This window comes from Ursus americanus, chromosome 19 (assembly GCF_024610735.1).
Source record: "Ursus americanus isolate L20-20 chromosome 19, mUrsAme1.1.p, whole genome shotgun sequence".
Taxonomy (NCBI): domain Eukaryota; kingdom Metazoa; phylum Chordata; class Mammalia; order Carnivora; family Ursidae; genus Ursus; species Ursus americanus.
In genome coordinates this window covers 35,170,878-35,193,276 of record NC_142145.1, presented here as the reverse complement: position 1 = coordinate 35,193,276, position 22,399 = coordinate 35,170,878, and the positions used below count along the sequence as shown (strand labels likewise).

General features: G+C 47.3%; 1 protein-coding gene across 21 annotated transcripts in view; it reads left to right on the top strand.

Moving 5' to 3' along the window:
* The window catches only part of FHOD3 (formin homology 2 domain containing 3), a 450,733-nt gene that overhangs the window by 49,914 nt on the left and 378,420 nt on the right, over positions 1-22,399 (top strand). For all 21 annotated transcript variants that reach the window (XM_045777869.2, XM_087869863.1, XM_045777879.2 and 18 more), the window contains exons 2-3: positions 9,344-9,450; positions 19,923-19,987. In XM_045777869.2, coding sequence (XP_045633825.2) covers positions 9,344-9,450; positions 19,923-19,987 — 172 coding nt within the window. The remainder of the gene's footprint in view (positions 1-9,343; positions 9,451-19,922; positions 19,988-22,399) is intronic.

Genomic DNA, 22,399 nt, shown 5'->3' with positions numbered 1-22,399 from the left:
AAGAGTAGATTAATCCCAAAGATGGCAAGAAAGGAGGAAAAAGGAAACTAGAATATGCAGATTTGAACCTAAATATCAGCAATCACTTTAGGTTAACAGACTTTGATTAAATACTTGTATCAAAAAACTGAGATCATCAGATTGGATTAAAAAAAAACCCAAACTATGTTCTACTTAAAAAAGATGCATCTTACATATATGGGCCCCAAATGTTGTAAGTGAAAGATGGAAAGAAGGTAAACCATGGGGTGCTAACCTAACAAAAGTGGTCTGGTTGTCCTAGCAACAGATGACGTCATGTCTAAGGTCAGTAACATTACTGCAGATAAGGAGGGACTCTCGTACTGCTAAGAGAGTCTAGTAGGAAATATCAATCAACTGGCCGAGTACCCAGGCGTCCCTACTTGAAGATCCTCAAATATTTGGGAAGTGTGTAACACATTTCTAAATAACCCATGAATCAAAGAAGAAATCCCAATGAAATTTAGGAAATATTGCGGACTGAGGGTAATAAAAATATGAAATACGGCATATCAGATATTGTGGGCTGTAGCTAAACCTGACAGAAGAAAATTATAGTCTGAAATGCACATAATTGAAAAGAGGAAAGACTGAAAATCATAAGATTTTAGATGCTAGGAAAAAACCAGCATATGAAACACAAAAAATGTAGAAGGAAGGAAATTAAGGAGATAAAAAAACAAACTTAAATGGTGGAAAAGCAATATAATCAAAAGTTGGTTCTTTGAAAAGACTAATAAATGAATGAGGGACCTTCCCTAAACTATAAGAAAAAATGGAGAAAGCACAAATTAGCACTATCAGGAATGAAAAGGGGGATAGCATTCCAGAACTTCAAGATACAAAAAGTTAGCTGTTATCTTTCGGTACACCAGTGCGTTTATGAGAGTTCAACTGCCATGTTCGTATGTACGCCCAAACCCCCAAAATCGATTTCTCTACTCAGCATCTCCACTTGTTTCAAAGGTAGCATGTTAACAACAAAAACCCCTATTCTATCCTGTTTCCCTGCCCCCAAGAGCTTCCCGTCTCATGTTTCTCATGTTTGTAAAAGGTATCACCAAAAGATATTAATTTGCTCAAACCAGAAACTCAAGATTTTGCTTCTCTCTGTTGGGTATCACTGCATCTCCTCAATGCCCATGTTGCCCTGGCTTTTCCTTCTCCCTTCCCCTCTCTTTCTTTGAATCAGCCCTCTCCCTCTTTTCTGTCCACTCCCACAGCTTCCATCATTGTCCAGCCCCCCTTCAGATCTCCTCTAATTCCAGCACTGGCATCTTCATTTTTCTTCTCCCTTCCTTCCCCACATGGCAAAGCTGTCCTGCATGCATCCCTTTACAGCCATTTCATGGCTTCCCGTTGCCCTAGAATCAAGCCCAAACTCTCCTGTGGCCAGGAAGACTCCCCTCTCAGAGCCCTTGGCTTCCTTCTCTCAGCGTCTTGGCTACTCACACTTCTGCCCTGGCAGGGATTTTGAATCCTTTAGCTCCCTGCTCCACCAACCCGTCCTGCTGTCCCACAATGAAATCAAGAACAGACAACAAAGGTGACGAACTCATTGTTCACATTTCCCTGAACTCCAACCCGCTGTTGGGGATCAGCCCCATCTACAGCTGTGAGTGCTCCCGGGGCTGTCCTGATTATGGTTGGCTCCCTAGGACATGACACAGTGCCTGGTGCAGAGAACAAGCACAGGAAGGAATTATGAACCTGCATGAAGGAATGGATGACTGTAATGGATCAGATATAATCCTGAAATTTAGTGCTGATACTGTTTTTCAGATTGACCAAAGTGAAACAGAAAATGGAAAAAAGGTACCTGTAAACATAAGTAAATATTCCAGCCTCTTTAAGAGAGAAGGTTAATGCATTCTTGGTTATTTATTTAATGATAACAAAGTCTTTTAAAATAATTCAAATATTTACCAGATTATCACATCCCCTTGGCTTAAGCTCTTAATTGGCGAAATCTTGCCTTTGTCTTTCTTGTAGACTTTGGCAGAAGCCCTGGCCTTTGGTTGGTGAGCTGTACGGTTTTGTTGACTTAAATAGAAATCTGGAAACTGCCTAAATCAATTTCAGGACGTTGTTTCTCTCGCTGAAGTTGGTGGCCACAGATAACACAACTTACTGAAGGTTTCTGAGGAAGTAAAATCCAGCCCCTTTCAAAGTAAATACATTCATATTATTTCATAACCCATATATGCTGGATCTTCAAAAATATCCTTGTACTTGACCCTAAAACATTTATTAAAGTACCTGTGATGGGGGCCTCTGGGTGCTCAGTCGGTTAAGCACCTGCCTTCGGCTCAGATCATGATCCCTGGGTCCTGGGATGGAGCCCTGCTTTGGGTTCCCTGCTCTGCGGGGAGTTTGCTTCACCCTCTGGCCCTCCCTCCCCTTGTGCTCTCTCTCTCTCTCTTACTCTCTCTCATATAAATAAATAAAATCTTAAAAAAAAAAGTACCTGTGATGTATTTGTTGTTCCAAAGAAGCTAAATGGGCCCCTAGGGATTTAAAAGTTTGAAAAAGGTTTGCTGGGGTTAACCAATAGGACCTATTTTCTTCTGATATCATGTAAATCAGCTTCATTTGGTTTTTCTCTAAGAAGATGGACCGATATGTGAAACGAATCATTTTTTATTATGAAATGTATTGTATGTACAAAGGAACAAATGTGAAAGTTTTGTGTGGTTGAAGGACAATGAAACACATGGCACGTCTTCACTGTCCATCTCAGGACATGGCAGAGGGCAGCCACGACGTGCGTGCCCCCTCTCCACCTCGTCCCTCTGCAGTGGTCTGTATGGGTTATGGGGGAACCATAGCCCATAGATGCTGGAATGGCTGAGCCCGGGTTTTGTGCAGGTTTTATTAAGAAATTGTGGACGGACCTTGTGGCACTGCTTATTGGAAAGCTCTCTTTTCCTAACTTTTTTTTTTTTTTTTTTTTGCCTGTCACCTATGTCTAGTTCCTTGTCTCTGCTGCCTTTAGAAGGAATGACAAAATTTAAAGAAGCCACAAGCTTGGTGACTGCCTAGCAAAAGAAACACCATTTGAGGGGGAAACAGGCATAGTGCTCTTAGACCCAATGAATGGAAATGTGCTGACTGCATTTCTGCTGCTCTTAGAGCTGGGATGAGCCTGAAAGGGGGGCACCCAGGGAGCCCCCGGTCAGCCTGCCCTGGAGAGAGATGGGACCCACAGCCATGCTTCATTTCTGAGCCAGTAGCGGGGCCAGCTTTGTGGGTGTGTGACCAGTGCAGTCCGAAGGGCCCTGTGCTTGCAGGTGCCATCTTGAGAGTCTTCATACTTTTATCTTTGAGCGTGTGTTTTGTGCCATGGGACGACGGAACACGCTCTAAGGGCTCAGAAGCACGGCTCATGCATGGTTTTGCCTTCTGCTGCCTCCTTACCTCCCTGGGAGGGAGTCTCAGCTGACTACTCTCCCACTCCCTGATGCTCCCAGCCTTTCTGCCCAGCATCTGCTGTTGTCCTCTGTCCCCGGTAGGGGCTCCGGGAAGGACACGCCTGCTCTGTGGCCTCAGAGCCTGGGCATCGTGGTGGCCTTCTTGCATGGAGCTAGCGGTGTCGTGGTGTGCTTGGCGGGCACCTTGGTGATGGGAGCCTCTCACCCATCACTGATCCAGGCACTGAGCACTTATTGTGTGAACTTGCATTCCAGGGGGCAGCGTGTCTGCTGTGGATGGAGGGGCAGGCCCTGGGAAAGGGAGATTGACCTAAAGCAATAATCTTACGATGTTGCTTATGAGTCTGGGGGTCTACTGGGTGGTTCTTCTGGTTTGGGCCAGTTTGGCTGGCATCTGCTGGGCTCTCTTGTGTCTGTCATCAGCAGGTGGGTCATCTGGAGGCTCGATGATCCATGTCGGCCTCACTTAGTGTGTGGCAGTTGGCAGGATGTGGCAGGGGCAGTGGGAACAAACAGTCACCCCGGAGGCTGGCTATCCCAGGCCTCTTCACACGCTGGCAGAGTTCCAAGAGCAGTAAGAGAGGACAGCCCTAGGGGACAAGTATCTTTCAAGTCTCTATGATGTCACATTTGTTGCTGAGTTGGCCAAAGCCATATACAGGCCAACCCAGATTCTAGGAGTAGAGAAAGAATCTACCTCTTGACGGAAGGAGCCTCAAAATCATATTGTCAGCTGTGTGGATATGAGGATGGGAGGCACCAATTAAATGACACGAGCAAATGATATTTTAGCTTTTATTATTCTTCTCTTGAAAATCAGCCTATGTGTTCCCACTTCTGAACTATCACCAAAATTAGCTTAAAGGATTGCCCTCGTGTATATTTATAAAACGGTTCCATGCAAATCTATTTTATTGCCTAGACTAAGGATCACTGGGGACCTGCTGCCAAACAGAGGTAATCATTAAACCACCAGTAACAGGCCACTTCACTGGATTAAGGAAAGAAAAGAATATACAAATGGAGACGTGACATCAGCCTTGTTTTAGATATATTTTTTTCCCCCAGGATGGCGAGTCTGCCTTTTCTATTTGAATGCCCTGTCTTTGTAAGAACAGGCAAAAGAGCCCGAGAGTGGCCTAGTGCAACCTGCCTGCAAGGGGTGGGGGGCCTGCCTTAATGGTGTGTGAAGCGGGGGTACACACAGTTCCAAAGCCCTCCTGTGGTTCGGTGGCTGACCCCCTCCTGAGCACCCCGCCCCCTCCCTGGAATCCTGGCCACACGTTCACAGCCGGCAGCCGAAGCCGAAGTCTCCCTGCCACGCCGGGGTCACCACCACCACCGCTAGACTTCCCTGCTGCCGCACTTCTGGAACAGCCCTGTAATGGGATCTTCCCACAGGACTCCCTGCTTTGTCTTCTGTCCTGAAGTGCCCGGCAGTGTCCTGGCCACCGCACCGAAAGCCAAGAAAGGAGTGCAGGGAACATGCAGCCAGGGGATCAGGGTTGACGTGAAAATTGTCGGAGTCAGGAAATTCCAGGGCCCTTAAGTCACTCAGGAAGATGGTTGACATGAGCGGCCAAGGGAGGGGATCAGGTTGCCTCGGTGGAAGTAGGAACTGAGGTTCCCTGTCAGGCGCTGGGAGGTGTCTGTGTCCTCCACTGCGGAGGCAAAGTCGGGATAGTTCTGTCTGAATCTTTAGAACAGCCAGCTTGGAACGAACCTTGACTCACTGCCTATTCAGGTCGGTGCGTTCTTTTGGAACAGTTATCCCTGACGAGATTGAAGAATTCGTTGAGTGGACTCACCAGTTTGCTTTTAAAGTGGTACCTAAAGTGGACCCTCTTTTAGGGGATTTCGCTGTTTCAGTGTGAGTGTCCAGCAAGGAAGCCCTTCATTCCGACTCCTTGGCTCATGTGATGGTTTGAAGATTAATCTCCTGTGTCTTGGGCGTACAGAGGAGGTGGGGCTTGGGTGGGGGAGTGGAGCGAGCCGTGTGCGTTGACTTGTGTGGTGTCTTCACAGGCTGCACGTGTTGTTGGGACCCCCGTGGTGCTCACGTGTCCAGCTCGCTAAAGGCTGTGACGTCTGACCTTGACCCCTTCTGGTAGCGCTCCTGTGAGGACGCCACACACACTTCCTGACAGATTAAAAGGCCCATATTCATCTCTCCTGTTTTAGTTAACTAACACTAGCACAAATTGCCCATCTATTAATTAGGGGAGCAGGGTTGTGACACTGGCTTAGGAAGTAATGGCGGCCTTTCTGCTGAGAGGAGGACTGGGGCATTTTTATGGAGGATGCTTGGGTCCCGGGAGCCTGTGGCTGCTAATTATAGGGAAGGAATACGACTGAGGATGAACTTCCACACATTATAACAGTTGGTTTAAACGGCTTTTAATTCTCTTCTGTGTTCTATTTGTGTGTTATATTTACTCAATAAAATGATCTTTGAGGGAGGAAGCGTTTATGTGTTCCTTGGTGCCCAGCCCGTGCCTGACATATAATTTTGTTAAAATTGAACTATGAAAAGGGTAGTCATGATGCCTCGAATGTGAGGAGAGGAATGATGAGAACAGGCAGTTCTGCTACGCTTTTGGGATTCTGTTGTTGGAGGCCAGGGAGACTGTGGGCTGTTGTATTGTGGTTCCAGGCTGGCCGGGAGCGTGCTGAGGCAGAGACTTGGTGGGCAGATCCTTGGTGAATGTTGAGGAAAGCCGGATATTCATATTCATCTCAGGCTCCTGAGCATAAAGCAAAAGGTATGGGATGGAGAAGATGGGCAAACTGGCCACAGCTGCCAGTAAGAACAGGGCTATATCTGCTGGTAGCCAGTGAGCCCCACCTCTGCCCCAGCTAAGGAGATGACCATAGGGCTGGGTGGGGTGGTGAGGACGGAAGGCCGGGACAGGTTCCTCGGCCACTTACCCACTCCCTGCTGTCTCCACGTTGGGTTCCTCCAATGAATGACGTGGGAGGGCCAGAGGGGTGTGTGCTGGAGCTGGCCTGGGTGACTGGAGGGGGCTGACAGGGCAATTCTTGGGAATTTCATGAGCTAGTTGTTGAATGTACCCATTATTAAAAAGTAAATTATGTAAACATGTATTAAACACGTTATATTAAAAACAAAGCTAATAAATCCTCAAAACATGTTACTTCCTAATTGTTTTATTATATTGTACTGCTACCCACACGTTCGAGGTTCCTGACATCTCTTGTATCTGGTGAAGGTACTATGTACTGGTGGGCTCCTGTGTCTCTTTTTCCAACTCTAAGCTCAGTGACTTCCCTTTGGTAGCTTGAAATGGGCCTTCGTGGGAATATTTATACCACATGCACGTTCACGTTCTGCCTCTCTCCACACCCACAGCAGCACTTCCTCTCTGACTCAGTTCTCTCTGTCTGGCCTGAGTGTGGACCCCAGCCTCGGAATGACTCAGGCCCCCCTGGAGGAGAAGCAGAAACTCTTTATCCAAAAGCCTCTTTCTCTGGGCTCCCACGTTTCCAGGGGGCTGAGGCAAAAGAAACTGTTATGGCTTAAAGGGCTTTCATTATCCCCATCTTCTGGTCTGTTGATAACAAGTGGGATGTAAAATAAGCAAAAGTGTTAGTACTATCAACAGGACAGATCAAGTCAGTTTTCTTAGCTAATAACCTCAACAGGGGGTCAAAGCAAACTGAGCTGGAGTGATTCCAGCTCTACCCATGGTTTAGTGTACATGTTAACAGGTCCAGTTTCTAATGGAATTTTCCATCTAGGAACAATGAAGTCTGATTTCAGTCCACAGGAGACCCTTGGCCCAGGAGATGCCTTCTGCAGGAAATCCTTCCTGTCTGCTGCTTCCGCAGGCTGGGGGAAACAGCTCCCCTGCGTGTTCCCCCCAAACTTGGGGCGCACCTCTCACACCACAGTACAGGGAGTTTGGCCAATTGGATCCTTGGGTTTAAATGGTTTCTCAGATGAGAGGATCCCTCTGTAAAATGCCAGTCAAGAATGCTGAACCTTACCAGCGTGCCTTTAGTATCTAAGAGGACCAGTTTGTTATTAGAGAAAGAAAACAAGTGAATCAAATAGGATTAACCCCTTCAAATGATTGAGCTAGGTATTTCTTACAAATAATATAAAACAAATTCCTTTCATTCTGTTGAGGATAACTAGAAATAGGAGCTGCGGGGTCTCTACAAGAATTAGCAGACTGTTACAGATGCCAATTCTAGACAAGTCGACGGTCTACATTTCTCTTGTTGAGGATAATGAGCAAAGCTTTTCCATCAAAAGAGACTAATTCCTAGTTTGAAATCTCACTTATAGTGGGAGGATTATCAGGCGTTTATCTAGATGTTTTAAAGTAGCTAAATATTTGCCTTTGCTTTCCCCCAATCTCCTGTCATTGGAATAAGAGCCTTAACCCATCAGGTAGGTGAATGCTAAGAACCACACTTGTGGCCCAAGAAATCAAGCGTGAAGTCGGCTTTCCTCAGGATGTTAACTTTAGTAAACTTATTTCCCTGTATTTTTAAGTGTATCGATCATTCCCAATGTCATGTCATGCTGGCTGTTGTAACAGCCTCACAATCTTAACAATTTACCACAGCGAAGCTCACGGCTTGTGCTCTAGTCACCAGCCAGGGTGGGTAGTGGACGCCAGGCAGCAGAATGCTCTCTTCCACGCGGTGATTCAGGAACCAGAGCTCCTCCTCTCCGGGGCTCTGCTGGTTTCTTGACTTTGGAGGCCTCCTGTGGCTCTTCTGCATCCAGCCTCTGGCTTCTCTGCCTCTGGCTGTGCGCAGAAGAAAGGTGGATGGGTGTGCGGGGGTGTCAAGGCCAGGCCTGTTGGGAGCCTTTCTTACTTTCCCTAATATTCCATTGGTCAGTACTCAGTTACATGGCTGTTAGCCCGACGGTAAGGCTGGGATATGTGCTCTCCGTGATCAGAAGGAAAAGGGAATGGGGTGGCAAACATGTGGCATGGCCTTGGCCACACTGGAACACTAAGATGACACATACTGCATTTTGCAAATGTGGTATTTTCAAGTCCTTTGTAGGTTTGTGGCCATAGAGAGGAGGCATAATGATCGAGAGCATGGCCTCGATTCACACAGACTACCAGCATCCAGGTCCCAGCTCTGCCATTTCCCAGATGTGACAAGGGGCAAATAACTTAGTCTTTCTCTGTGTCTTAGTTTCCTCTTGATAAATGGGGAGAACAATAGATGTTAATAGGGTTTGTGTGAGAATCAAATGATGTAACGTATGTACAATGCTTAGAATTATGCATGGGACATAATAACATGAAAGTGTTAAACGACTTTTTAAAAAATACGACTAGTAACAAAGAGGCCTAATGTCTTCTTTGGTATGTTGTCATTTGAGTATGGCATCATTCAGATGGAGAACGTTTTTTTCAATTCAACCGTAAAAATGTTTATTGAGCAACTACTAATTGTCATGTGCCAGGTCTGACCATTGAATCTGAAGGAGTAGGCTTCTCACTGAATCAAAGCAAAGGGCATGTTCTGCACCAGATTTGCCTTTTAAACTCTGTGACCTTTGTGATTTTGGTTTCTACTCCCCAAATCCTCCGTGGCGTATTCCTGGGGCCCTCAGAGTGGAAAGTGACACGGGTACCAAAGGGCTCCTTCTCTTCCCCTGTCCACGTCTCCTGGGCCCTATCAGGGCCACTCCCTTCATAGGTGTCATTGCCATCTGTTCACTATGTCGTGTGCTTCCAATTTATTTGTACGAACCCGCTACCTCTTCCAGTTACAATCTGAATTTCAGAATCATGCTTGATTTAAAAAAAAACACCTGAGGGCAACATGAAGTGATTTCTGCATCCAAAGTCCGCATCCCAGGAGCAGGCTGGGCTTAAAGGCTCTTTCTCTTGCAGCTCGATGACTGCACGCTGCAGCTCTCCCACAATGGCGCCTACCTGGACTTGGAGGCCACCCTGGCTGAGCAACGGGACGAGCTGGAAGGCTTCCAGGATGATGCTGGGTAAGAGCAATGGTTGTCTCTGCTGACTAGTCCCAAGCTTCCAAGACATGGGGGTACAGTAAGGCCTTAATTCTTGGAAGAGGCCACTGTAGCTTTGACCTTCTCTGCACTCACAGTCACACCAAAGAAGGCAGATGCAAGTGACTGACCGGTAGTGATAGCAAACCTGTTTGCATTTTGAGGAATTCTTCTTGACAAGGCTGCTCGGGGGCAGGAAAATTTCTGATATAGTTAATGAAGCACATTATATTGACCTTCTAACCGAATAGAATTTTTTAAACCGAATATAATTAAATTAATATTTTCTAGATTTTAGTAGCTTGACAACTATTTTAAGCATTGTTCTTAATGATAACTTCCAGGATATTTTGCTTCCTTGGCAGATGTCCTAGTAGATTATTTTGTAACTATATTATCTTTCAAACTCACAGCAGTGGAGAAAATGACTTGTGATGGTGTTGTCATCAAGTCACTTTTAGCCTACATCTAGAATTGCTTAATACTGCTGATTGCTGTGAATCTGAATAAAGCAATAGACATAAAAAATCAGAGAGGTGTGCAGGAAGTGAAATCATATATAAATCACATATACCCACATGATCAGCTATTCCTGTATTTATTAGGTTATTGAAATAGCCTTTTGATTGGGGCTCCCTGCCTTCTTTCATCCATTCAGAACCAAGTATATCTCTGATTTCATCACCTTCTTCCTTAGAAACCTTCAGAGATTCCCTGTTGCTTTCCAAATAAAGCTTAGCTGTCTTAATCTGGTGTTCGAGGACCTCCCCAAAAGTTGCTTTGAAGCTACCTTGCCTGAATTAAAAATAGATTACAGCCAGATGAATCTTATCTGGGAGTGCTGATTCTTCCTGAATGGCTCAAAAATGAGGGAAAATGGAAACCTTCTTAGTGTTAGTTTTCTACCTGACTCTAGTATTTACGGTGGTTTGCTGGGTTTCCCTTACTTTAACACCTGCCACAATTTATGGTGCTTTCCTTCTTAACTGTCCCCCCCCTGTCCTTAGTTGTCTGCTTCTAAAGCTCTACTAGGTTAGTACTGGGCTTGTCTGAATATCTCTTATCTGGCATCTTCTCAACACATTATAGGCACTTACTGAACGTTGGTAGTCAGGTAAATGACAGGATCCCAGAATGGACTCCTGAATAACACGACCATGAGCACTAAGGCCAGGATCCTTGGTAGGAACCAGCAAGGTTTTCTGAGGACCCAATGGGAACAGACCCTGGAAACTTCCATAGGCTGTACACACACTCATTATTATGTCATACCAGATTCTTCTCATCATTATTTAAAAAAAAAATAACAGTATTAGATTGATCGACGGGAAAATTTCATTGCTATAGTTTTTACCGAGTATTTGACAATGACATTCCTTTATGTAAGATGTCAGAATTCAGGCTGGATGTCAGTCTAATTGGATGACCTAATGGCTCATTGATTAAACATACACCAGGAATGTTATGAGTAGATTATTATCAACCTGAAAAATGTCTCTACTGGTATTATAGTTGAAGACCATGCCCTGTTTGATTTTTTTTTTCTTTCTTATCAAAATTCAATTTGGAGATGGGAGCTTAGGGGAAAGAAAAGCATCACTACAGTAGACAGCAGTATCAAGAGTTAAGAGCGGGGAAGAAAGGAGCACCTGGGTGGCTCAGTCGGTTAAGCACCTGACTCTTGATTTCGGCTCAGGTCATGATCTCATGGTCCTGGGATTGAGCCTGCATCAGGCTCTGTGCTGGGCATGGAGTCCGTTTAAGATTCTTTCTCTCCCTCTGCCCCCCGCCCCCAGCAGGTGCACACTCTCTCTCTAAAAAAGAAAATTAGAGCGGGGAAGAAAATAACATTTAGGGAGCACCTGTTCTGCCAACCACAATACCAGGCACCTTATTCACGGTCTGTTTATTTAATAGTTCATTCTCTTAACAGTCATGTGACTGGATTTCATTGTTTCTGTTTTTCATTTGAAACAACTGAGGGTCAGGAGGTAAATTACACATCTGGGGAGAGAGAGCCAGTATGGTAGAGCCAAGTTTGAAAACAGGTGGACCCGATTCCAAGTCTGTGCTCCCCTGACCATCCCAGGAGCTTCTGGGCAAAGGCATTTCAGGTTTACTTGAAGTACGTTGGCACCTTTGGTGACATAAGGTTGGTTCATGCAAGGACATCATCGGTCCTAGGCTAAAACACTGGATTTGGTTCAAATAGCACTCAAGCACGCCTCACGGTGGCTCCGGGGGGCGGCGGGGGCGGGGGAATGTATTTGCTGCCGTCATCTGGCCCTGTCAGCATCAGCATCCAGGTGCTGGTAGTCCCTGCAGCCGTTCCTGAAGAGCCAGGAACCTTGCTGCAGGCTCCCCAGAGGAGATCCTGGGGCTTACTTTCTCACTCCGCTTCCTTGCAAATCTTCACCTGGCCATGGGTCCATCTGATAGGTGCAACCTTGACAACATTTCTGCACCCTACACCTCAGATGGATTATGGCAAGATGAGAAGGCAGGATTCATATGTGGGAAAGTGTCAATAGAAGGTAGCCAGACCATGCTGGGTGGCTGTACTTTTGATAGGTGGGCCCCAAACTCACCCCAGAGGGGGCTTTATGTCTTTCCAAGAGTCCTGGTTCGTGGTGACCTCCCCACCTTGTCCTTTGGAATGTAGTCAAGATGGCACTCCTTTTTGTCGGGAGGAGTATGAAGAAGCCACTTTTACTGACCACTGGTGGGGCCCCTCTGTCCCTGGCCTAGGTTGCAGCAGACAGGCCAGGATGATGCTGTCCCGGCATTGCTGGGTCCTCCGTTTTCCCCGGGTCACTTACACCACGGAGCCCTGGCAGCATATGGCAGCTTGCTGGGAGCTGGTTGGAAGCAGCCGGCAGACTGAGCCTTCCTGCACAGGTGGGAGGCGTCTGGGCACATCTGTCATTCGCACTGAGTGTCCCTCTAAGAGGGTGGCATTTGGCAAAGTCTGTATGCCTGAGAACTCTTGTCTCCCACGAATGGGAGTTAAAATATAATTTCTTCCTAGTTAGGAATTGCCCTTCTGAGGCATGAAAAGGACAAATGAAGCCATTCTTTCTCTTGATTTCTTTGTGTGAATTATAGCAAAAATCTGCTAATGTTGTGACCATATAATGACAATGTGTGGCAGGCGGTGTGCAAATGGTGGTGTTTTTTTGCACAGGGTGTTCTGAGAGCATTTTCCTTGCTGGAGGAGTTTCTTGGTGCTTGTCCATTACCCTGCTCTTTTATGTCAAGACTAAAAATTAACTCACTCCCTGTTTAGAATGATCACTTAAGCTATAGCTAATCAGAGAAGAGGAGAAAGACCTTCAAAAGTAGAAGGACAAAGCAATTATTATGCTACCAAAATGGAGCCATGTCCATGTATTGCTGTCCAAGGCCGGGACACGAGCCAGCACAGCACAGTGCACACAGCCAGAAACCCCGAGCCTCTGGATGATGATCCCTGACCCTTCCTGTGTGACCTTGTGCAAGTCACTTTATCTCTGATTGGAGTTTATAAAATTTATTTATGAAACGAGGAGATTACTACCCAGTTCCATTTAGCTCCCCGTGTCGGCAGGGATCCCAACAAGGTCTCTGGCCCCAGAGGCGAGCACAGCGGGGAGCAGCATGGCCTAATGGTTAGGGACGTGGTCTCTGCTGTTAGTCTCATGGCTGTGTGACCATGGGGGTGCTACTTCCCCTCTCTGAACCTCAGTCTCCTAGTAACTGGGGATCATCATAACGCATCCTCGTTGGGTTGTTGTGAGGAAAAAACGCAATGACGTATAGTACTGAAACAGCAGGCTAGTTGCCAGCATATAATACGAACTCAAAAGTTGCAGCCCTTACTATAATTACAGTCAGAATTTGAGAAGCAGATACACGGAAATGGGAATCACTGGATTTTAGAACTGGAAGGGTCCATGCAGGCCAAGCACTCTGAAATCTCATTTCTTTTAGTTAAGGAAACCAAGGCTGGATCCTTTTCCACAGGACAGAGCTGGGCCAGAGAGCCCCCGCCTCTTTTGTGCTTATTTCTATCTCCACTGCCTCCAAAAAAAACCAGTGCCAGTTGAGGGGCACAGAGACCTGTCACCGAAAAGGTGGGGCTTGAAGTTAGCCCTGGAGGGGACAGTGGTTGAGAGGTAGATGGGCGAGGGGGCCGTCAGGGGGAGCGTGGTAGAGCACTTGAGAGCTGCAGGGTGAGATGTGGGGTTGTTGCACGTGGGGTGTGCGTCCCCAAGTGCTGCTGCCTTTGTCTCGGTCACTTAGGGTACTCACCCTTCCCTGCGCTTGGCTCCGTGCAGGCCTGCGCCAGAGGGTCAGCTCTGAAGACAGCTGCTGCTTCTCTCCCAGTTTCCTCTTTGGCTGGGCACTGCTAACTACACCACACCCCCCTGCTGGTCCTCCCAGCACTGTGTGTGTGGGGGGACGTCGGGAACAACCCTGTGGGGGTGGGGTGGGGAGAGCTTGGCAGCGTGAGGCTGGTGGCTCAGGCCAGGCAGGGCTGGAAAAGGCTGAACCTGTGAAGGTACTTAGAGCCAAATACCCCAGACAAAGCTGCCTAGAAATGCTGGTTTCTACGCGCCTGCTTCAGAAGGTGTGGCTGGGGCCTGGGATCCTGGCCTCTTCAAAAGCTCTTCAGGTGGTCTGCTCTTTGGCTGGGAACTGACAGCACAGGTTTTCCGTGTTGGGGCGGGTACTGCACCCACCTGAGGAACGTTAACAACTTCCCTTCCCGCTCAGCTTCAGACCAATGAAATCAGACCTTGGGGGTGGGCCCAGACGGTGGTGCTTTTTAAAGCCCTCCAGGGCTGCCTGGGAAGGCCAGTCCTGAAAATGCGGCCGGAAGTTGTGCGCGCTGGGCGGACGGTGCGACGGGACGGCTCTCAGTCCCCTCCAGTGCAGGTGAGGAAGCCGGTCTGCAGGGCCCGTTGTGTCCCGAGCCTGCCAGCTTTGCTGTTGACGTGCTTAGGGACACGAGGGGGTTGGGGAGAGCCCTGGTTTGGTTCTAACATGCCTAGCTTCTCAGCCCGTAGCTCGTGAACCCCAGGGAACCATGTGTGTGGGGCCCATGGACCTCCGAGGTTTCTGCATGGTTTGTGGGTACACAGGGTTTTGAGTGGGAGAGCTCGGCAGCAAAGAGCAGAGCCCTGACCTTGCTGGGACGGCCCCTGTTGTTTGAAAATGGCCAGTTTTCTCCCTCACCCGGGGCCAGCGGAAGGGCTTGGTGGGCTGCAGTTTGAGCCTGGCACCCACTGAGAAGACAGGAGACTCTTCGTCTCCTTCGCTGCTTTGCCAGAGGAGCCCCAGACAACACGCCTGCGCTCTCAGCTGGAAGTCCTCACCAAGGAGGAGAAGGAAAAGTTGCGCACTGCTTCCCGTCCACACCCGAACCAGGGTCTCTCAACTTGTCCAGAGCTCCCATTTGTGTATGGCTTGGATTTTCAGGTTCAGTGAGTTTTTAGATTTGGGTTCAAAATGTGGGTGACTTCTCAATGCTAAGTCTAGAAGCAGAGGAGACACAAAGAGGTGAGTGATGAGGTTTCCTTTCCTGTCAGATAGTAAGAAGGGAAAGCTATTCTTTCAAACTTGACCTCTTGGGATGCAAAGAACTCTGAGAATCTGATGGAAGGCTGTGGAACCCCTCGCCGCCTAAAACCTTGCACACGGCCCTGGGCCAGTGCTGGGCTGCCTTAATAACCTGGAGGAAAGCTGCCTAGAAATGCTGGCTTCTAGGCGCCTGCTTCCGGAGGTTTGGCGTGGGGCTCGGGATTCTCGCCTCTTTAAAAGCTCCTCAGGTGGCCTGGTGTTCGGGAACTGACAGCACAGGTTTTCCGTGTTGGGGCGGGTACTGCACCCACCTGAGGAACTTCAACTTCCCTTCCCGCTCAGCTTCAGACCAATGAAATCAGAACCTGGGGGTGGGCCTAGGTAGTGGTGCTTTTTAAAGCCCTCCTGGGCTGCCTGGGAAGGAGATGGGTTTAGGAAATCAGGAGAGAATCCACTCCTATGCTGAGTGGACGGTAGGAGCGGAAAGGCTCTGAGTACCTTCAAATGCCAATCACATCACTGAACAAAGATGGCGTCCAGCAGGAATGGGTGAGCTCGGGTGGGCACTGGGCTTTAAGGTGATGGTGGGAGTCAGAAGAGACCTGGCCTGCAAAGGGGGGAGTCCTCCTGGAAGTCCAGTAGCAGGGAGGGTGGCGTGAATGGACAGAACTTTGAGCAGGGAGGTTGCTGTCCGATGTGGCCCCCTGTGATCTCAAGCACCTGAGCTTTGGTGGCTGAGGAAGGCGTGGTGGGGGTGGATTGGGGCCTGTGGTGGAGGGGAGGGTGCTGTGGTACTAGTTGACTATGGCAAGAAAAGAGTAAAACGGGCACATGACATCTTTGGAAAAGTAGTGAGCTTTCTGGAGTGGGAGCAATTGGGAGGGAGAGAGCATTTATACAAATGAGGTTACCTTGAACCATACTCAAGGTGTGAGGCACCCAGGTGAGGAATGTTAGTCTGGGACCCAGGTGAAGAGCATCAAAGGCCAGAGAGGCTGGGGTGATTCCTTGGAGGAAGGGAGTTGTAAACCTAAAACTTCTCTTTATTTAGAAAGATTTTGAGACTGAGAGCACACGCAAGCCAGTGCACGAGTTAGAGGGGCAGAGGGGGAGAATCTTCCAGCAGATTCCCCTGCTGGGTCTGGAGCCCAAAATAGGGGTTTAATCCCATGACCCTGAGATCATGACCTGAGCTGAAACCAAGAGCTGCACAGTCAACCCACTGAGCCACTCAGGTACCCCTAAAACTTCTCTTAAAAATGAAGTCTAATTAAAGTGAATAATTAGGGCCATTTGAAGGACGGTATGTTGATAAGGTGCTCTTAGGGGCCCGGCTTATCTCTCTACTTTGCCATCCTTAGGATGTGGCTTCCATCTTTCATGCTTCATCACAGTTCAGATACGGCTGCTCGCTTTCCAGCATCATGTAAGGCAAGAAGGCATGTAGTGGGTAGGGTATACCTTCAACCAAAATGAGCTTGTATCTTGGTGGAATTCAATGTGGGCAGTCCTCCCTGGGACTGGTGGAGCTGCTATAGCATCCTCAAAATGAGGATTCTATCTCTGCATCCAGACTAGTTGTTTTGTTAAATTTTTAAAGATTTTATTTAAAGACTGAGAGAACGTGAGTAGGGGAGAGGGCGGAGGGGGAGTGAGAAGCGGACTCCCTGCTGAGCGCAGAGCCCTACACGCGGCTTGATCTCATGACCCAGAGATCACGACCTGAGCTGAAATCAAGACTTGGACGCTTAATCGACTGAGCTACCCGGGTCCCCCTTTTTATAGATTTAAATAAAACCTAGAACTTCCTGTAATTCTTCTTGAGTTCTTGGCTAACCAAATTAAGTTGATTCTAACTTTTTCTTAATTTGCACCTTAATTTTCTAATGTATGTCCCTTTTGTTAGGTTTTAGTATTGTGGTTATATCAGTTCCCTAAGAATGCCTAGACTCTTGATCCTTTGTAAGCCCTGGAGGAGGTCAGGCCGTCGTCCAGCAATGGGCAGGATGGTGCAGGTGATCATGGAGTCACTCTTTCAGCCTGGGTCTGTCTCTACTAGCCATGTGACTTGCTGCAGTTTCTCCTTTCTACTAGCGTATTCCTCTTCTGCAAAATGGGCACAACAATGGTACCCACATTGAAGGTGGGAGAAACCAGGGATGGGAGATGGAGGACACCTTCTGTGGGCTTAGCTGCCACTCATCACCACTCCTCTCAGCTGAGGCCAGTCCTCTCCTTCGCTAGGAACTCCTGGGTTCTGGGGCCTCCTCTCAGGGAACTTCCATAGCCTGTGGCCCCCAATTCTACACAGGTTTCTTCCATTGTAGGATTTCATGTACAGGGGCATGGGAAGGAGGTAGAATGTTGAAGCAGAGGAATCGTAAGTGATAAAACTACAAAACAGGCCTGTCTTCTGTGGTCTTTTAAATTCCCTTAGGGTTTAGGATTACCAGCCAGTTGCCTGCTTTCTCAGTGCATGAGCACAGAAAAGACGCCCCCTCCAAGACGGTGGGCCTACCATAGCTTCCTCAGGAAGACTGTGCTTGTTTCCGTGCGGGTGCCCGGAATCCCAGACCGCACCACACCACACCCCCACTGTGAGACTGGAGAATTCTGTGGGAAAACAAGCACTTCCTCAAAATTCGATTTTTTTTTTCTTTTTTGTAGTTGCTTGAAGATAAAAACAGGGCTAGCAATCGGCTGTCTTGAACTTTTCCAGAACTTGAGATGTTCTGAAATCTTTTCCCTGGTCATTCCATTCCCCCCCAGCCCCCCATATCCAGGCATCTAAAGCATGTATTTTTGTCTACTTGCTTTATTTATTGACTCCTAACTGCTGATAACATGAGTTTTACAGAAAATCCTCTAGGTCTGTGGACTCAGGGTTTGCTGTTACTCCTCATTAGGGTCTGGCCTTAACTCATTGGTTCTCTGGTTACTGCTCCAAGCTTGACCTCTGCCCATCTCTGGGTGAAGCTAACACCTGGTGGTTGCCCCCATCCCAGAACACCCCCAAAATCTGTTTAATAATTCAGTTCCGTGCACTTAGAACTTTCTAGCATGATCACAAGAATTGAAGGAGGGTCGACACCTGGATTATCCAGAGAAAGATTTTCATGTGTGAAGAAAGTTTTGCAGTCTGTGTTTATAGGAATCCCAGACTTGGGAAGATGGGTCAAGTGTTGTGTACGTGGGGAAAGCTCCTCGAGACCACTGCCTTGCACACAGCAATCGTAAAACAATCAGATGAACAAAGAATCAGGGAGGGGCTCATGGGGACATGAAGGAGTCGTGAATGCAGCTGCTTACAAGCAGCTGCTGGACTGGAGGCCACTACATGTTTTTGTAGGACTATGCGAGGGGTTTTCCTTTCCCCTTTGGAAGAGACCTTCTTAAAAGCTGTACTTTCCCCTCTTACCGGGTCTCAAGAATGGGATAGGCTGGTGATGGGTAGTAAGGAGGGCACGTATTGCATGGTGCACTGGGTGTTATACGCAACTAATGAATCATCGAACTTTACATCAAAAACTAGGGATGTACTGTATGGTGACTAACATAATAAAAAATATTATAATTAAAAAAATGAATAAAACTGTTGCAGTGATTACTCTGAATTCATAATCACGATATTAGTCATGTGCCCTGGTGAGATTTTTGTTCCTTTCCTTCCAACACAACCCCAAAACCAGGAAGGAGAGCACTGCCAGACTGTTCTGGGGGGAGCCCTGATGAGAGAGGAGCTCCCAGTGATGGAAGGGGGCTCAGCCACTGAGAGACCCCATAGGTTATCTGCTGAGGTGCTGGTTGGCTGGCTCCGGCCTTTGTCCAAATCTCAAAGCCTCTGTCACCCCTAGGGAGTCAGGACTCCTGTATTCTCCCAATTATCCTCTTAACTGCTGTGTGCCTGGTCCTTCTCTGCACAAGGTGGGCCGAGCCCCACTAGGAGCAGAATTGGGGAGGAGGGCCCCTTCTTTTTTCTTTTTTAAAGACTTTATTTGAGAGTGTGAGCATGAGTTGGGGGCAGAGGGAGAAGTGGATTCCCTGCTGAGTGGGGAGCCTGATGCGAGGTTCAATCCCAGGACCCTGAAATCATGACCTGAGCTGAAGTCTGACACTTAACCATCTTGAGCCACTCCTGTCCACCCCCCCCCCCCCAGTTCTGTTTTCTTAAGTGAGTAGGATGCAAAGTTGTGGTGTAAATTAGCGTTCTTGAGAATAAATGGCCTGTAAGCTCTTTGGTGGATTCCTACCTTCCCGTGAGTGAAGGGTAAAAGCCCTAGTAGTCTTGACTTACTACACAGCAAACCGGCTTTTTGTGATGATTCTGCTGTGTGCCCTTCTATATTCAGAAAATGTAGGGGCGCCTGGGTGGCTCAGTCATTAAGCGTCTGCCTTCAGCTCGGGGTGTGATCCCGGAGTCCTGGGATCGAGCCCCACATCGGGCTCCTCCGCTGCGAGACTGCTTCTTCCTCTCCCACTCCCCCTGCTTGTGTTCCCTCTATCGCTGGCTGTCTCTCTCTGTCAAATAAAAGCTTTAAAAAAAATGTAAAGATGGTCAAGCAGATGTGTGTCACTTGATGGGCACAGATTTTACAATTTTCCCAACATGGTCAAGCATGAGTACACACTCACTCTGTGGATGGAACTTGTTGACCAGGTTTGGTAATAAAATGTGTGTGCCATCCAACAGGGTCAAACTTCGGCGTCTAATTTTCTGTAAAGCCCTGTGACTTCATGTTATTTCAGGGTAGATTCTCGTTCTGTTTGGTCCCTACTTGTCTAGAGTCTCTGACGTGGGTGTGCCAGAACCTTCAAGTAGATCGGCGGCACGTAGGTGTCGTCTTGGCGACCTCCGGGATACCCATGTCTATCTTGTCTTCTGTCTCCATCAGGCGGGGCAAGAAGCACAGCATCATCCTGAGGACACAGCTGTCCGTGAGGGTCCACGCCTGCATCGGTGAGTGACATGCGCAGAAGGGGAGACTTGCCATCTGCCCTCAAGGGATTAAATGTGTGATAAGAAATGTCCTCTAAGCAATAAAATACATAGGGTTACACTGTCTACTTGGGTAAGCCCCTATCCCAGGTTGTTAGTTTCATGAGGCAATTTCCAGCAACTGTTTCATCCTGACTTCCTTTGCTGCTCCGTGAGTGACGAGAGGGGGAGGGGAGACGGGTTGTTGAGGTTCTTCGTGGGGCAGTGTCCAAGTGAACCTCCCGCTGGTTGAAGTGATCTTCATGTGCCTTCTGGTGGCTTCAGAAAGCTCCCTGTGGGGCCGTGGGGGTTGAGGCTCCAGGCTGGGGTCAGGTGATAAAAAGGGACTTCTCAGGTCCGTGGAGGATGGGGCGTACATGGATACAGCCAATATGGTGTCAAGGGGATGTATTTGTGGTTCGGAATGGTTTGTGAGTGGTCACACAGGGACCCCACTGGGGCCATTCCTGCAGCCATTTTCCTGTACCTATTGGTTTCCCTACCTACACGTGTGAGTTGAACGGCAATGAAAGCAGTTATTGATGTGAAGTAAAGCATTTTTATGTGAAGCATATCTAAAACTGGCCTGGTTTCCTCCTGGCGTTGGGCTAAGTTGAGGCAAATATCTAGTGTCCTAAAAAGAAGAAGAGAATTAAAATTCACTTTCGACATAGAAGTTTTCCCTATCTGAGTCATTCTGCTTTTATTATAGGTTGTGGTCTTAATTCAGGCCTCTTGTTAAGAGAGCACAGGTAGTCATGTTGAGGCCCAGTTCATACCTGGAGTGTGGGGACGGAGTGGAGTGGAAAGGATTGTTTCCGGTGCCTTCCCTGCTTCCCTGTTGGAGACCCAGGGATGGGGTGAGGAGGTGGCTGAACGTGGAGGGGAAGCTGTGTAATTATAGGTCATGTGTTATTAAATATGTGAGGCCGTAAGCACGTCCAGTGACAATCTCTGTGTGGGCAGAGAGGAATTGTAGAGCAGACTCCCCAGCCTCAGAGTGGGAGGGACCCTAATCTTGTTGGAGACATAGTGAGATCTGTAGAACCTTCAGCAGTGACTGTTCACCTCTCAACTGCCGGTGGTACTGAGTTAACATGAACTATGTACTGTAAAAACATACACTATATATTTAATCATTTGCTTTTTAAATTACCTGCATTACACTTTTTCCTGTTGTTTCATATATATAAATCATGTCTACCTGAAGAAAATGCCTGTGACCTGTGACTTTGGGTAACCCCACCTTCCCCCCACATCCAGATCTGGAGCAAATTCCAGTATGTAATGTGCTGAATACTGTTGAAGTTAACTATTGGTTGAAGTATAGCTGATAACCTGTAGAGATTTGGGACACGAGGATGAATTGGTATTTCCCAAGGTAGTAAGGCAATGGAAAGCAGATTAACACTAAAATAGGCTAGATCAGAATCCTAATGAACTAATTCCTTTTATGTAAATTCACTTTTTGTGAATAAATATTTCAAGTACAGGAGTTTTTTTTTTTTTAAACCAGCTTCTATATTATTGACTTGCTGCATTAACTTAGGTATTCTATAGTCTCATGTAACATATGTACCACGTAAAACACACAACTTCTCCCCATAGCATGCTGAGCGCCAGCAGCCCGTCTTACACTCTCCCGGGACACGCAGTCCTTCCTGCTGGAGGGGTTGAGCTGGGTGCTAACAGAATCAGGGTGTTTGTTCCCAAACCTTCTTAATGCCAGGTGTACTTGGTATTGGAATGAAGTAATTGAATGAAGTGGTAGGTGAATATCATATATATTGATTAAACAGGAGTATAAAAGGTCAGTGCTTTGAAACTTTACAGGCTATTTTGGACAAGATTCAAAATTGGTTACTAAAGCATTAGTCAACATAGGTGGGTTGCAACAACTATAAAAGTTGGAATATTGCAAAAAATCTAGAAGGGCTATAGTCTTCACAAGTGTCTGTTCTTGCTTGACTTCACTGAAACTGAGATTGGAAATCCCAGACCACATCAGTGGAGGGGTTCATGAAAGCAGGTCCACAGAGAGTTCTAGTAAGTAGACCCTTATTTAAAGAAACGTCGTAGCTTGAAAGTGGGTGTGAAGGTGTGTGTCGTTATCATACTGGATGCCCAGGGTCTCATCACAGGCAAAACCAGCATGATCAGGTCTTATAGCTGCACATTAAAATAAAGTCTTAAGGTGTTTATTACTTCAAAAGGATTTTGTGCTTTAATTAGTTCTCACCATTCATTACCCCAGCCCTAATTATGTTGGATGGGAGGTTTTGACTGTATAAATTAATATCAGTACCCAAGAAGGCAAAGTTTTTCCTGTGTACTAAAAAAAACCTTCTTTCTTGTCCCATTTCCTATTATTCGCAAGATCTGGAATAGATTTAT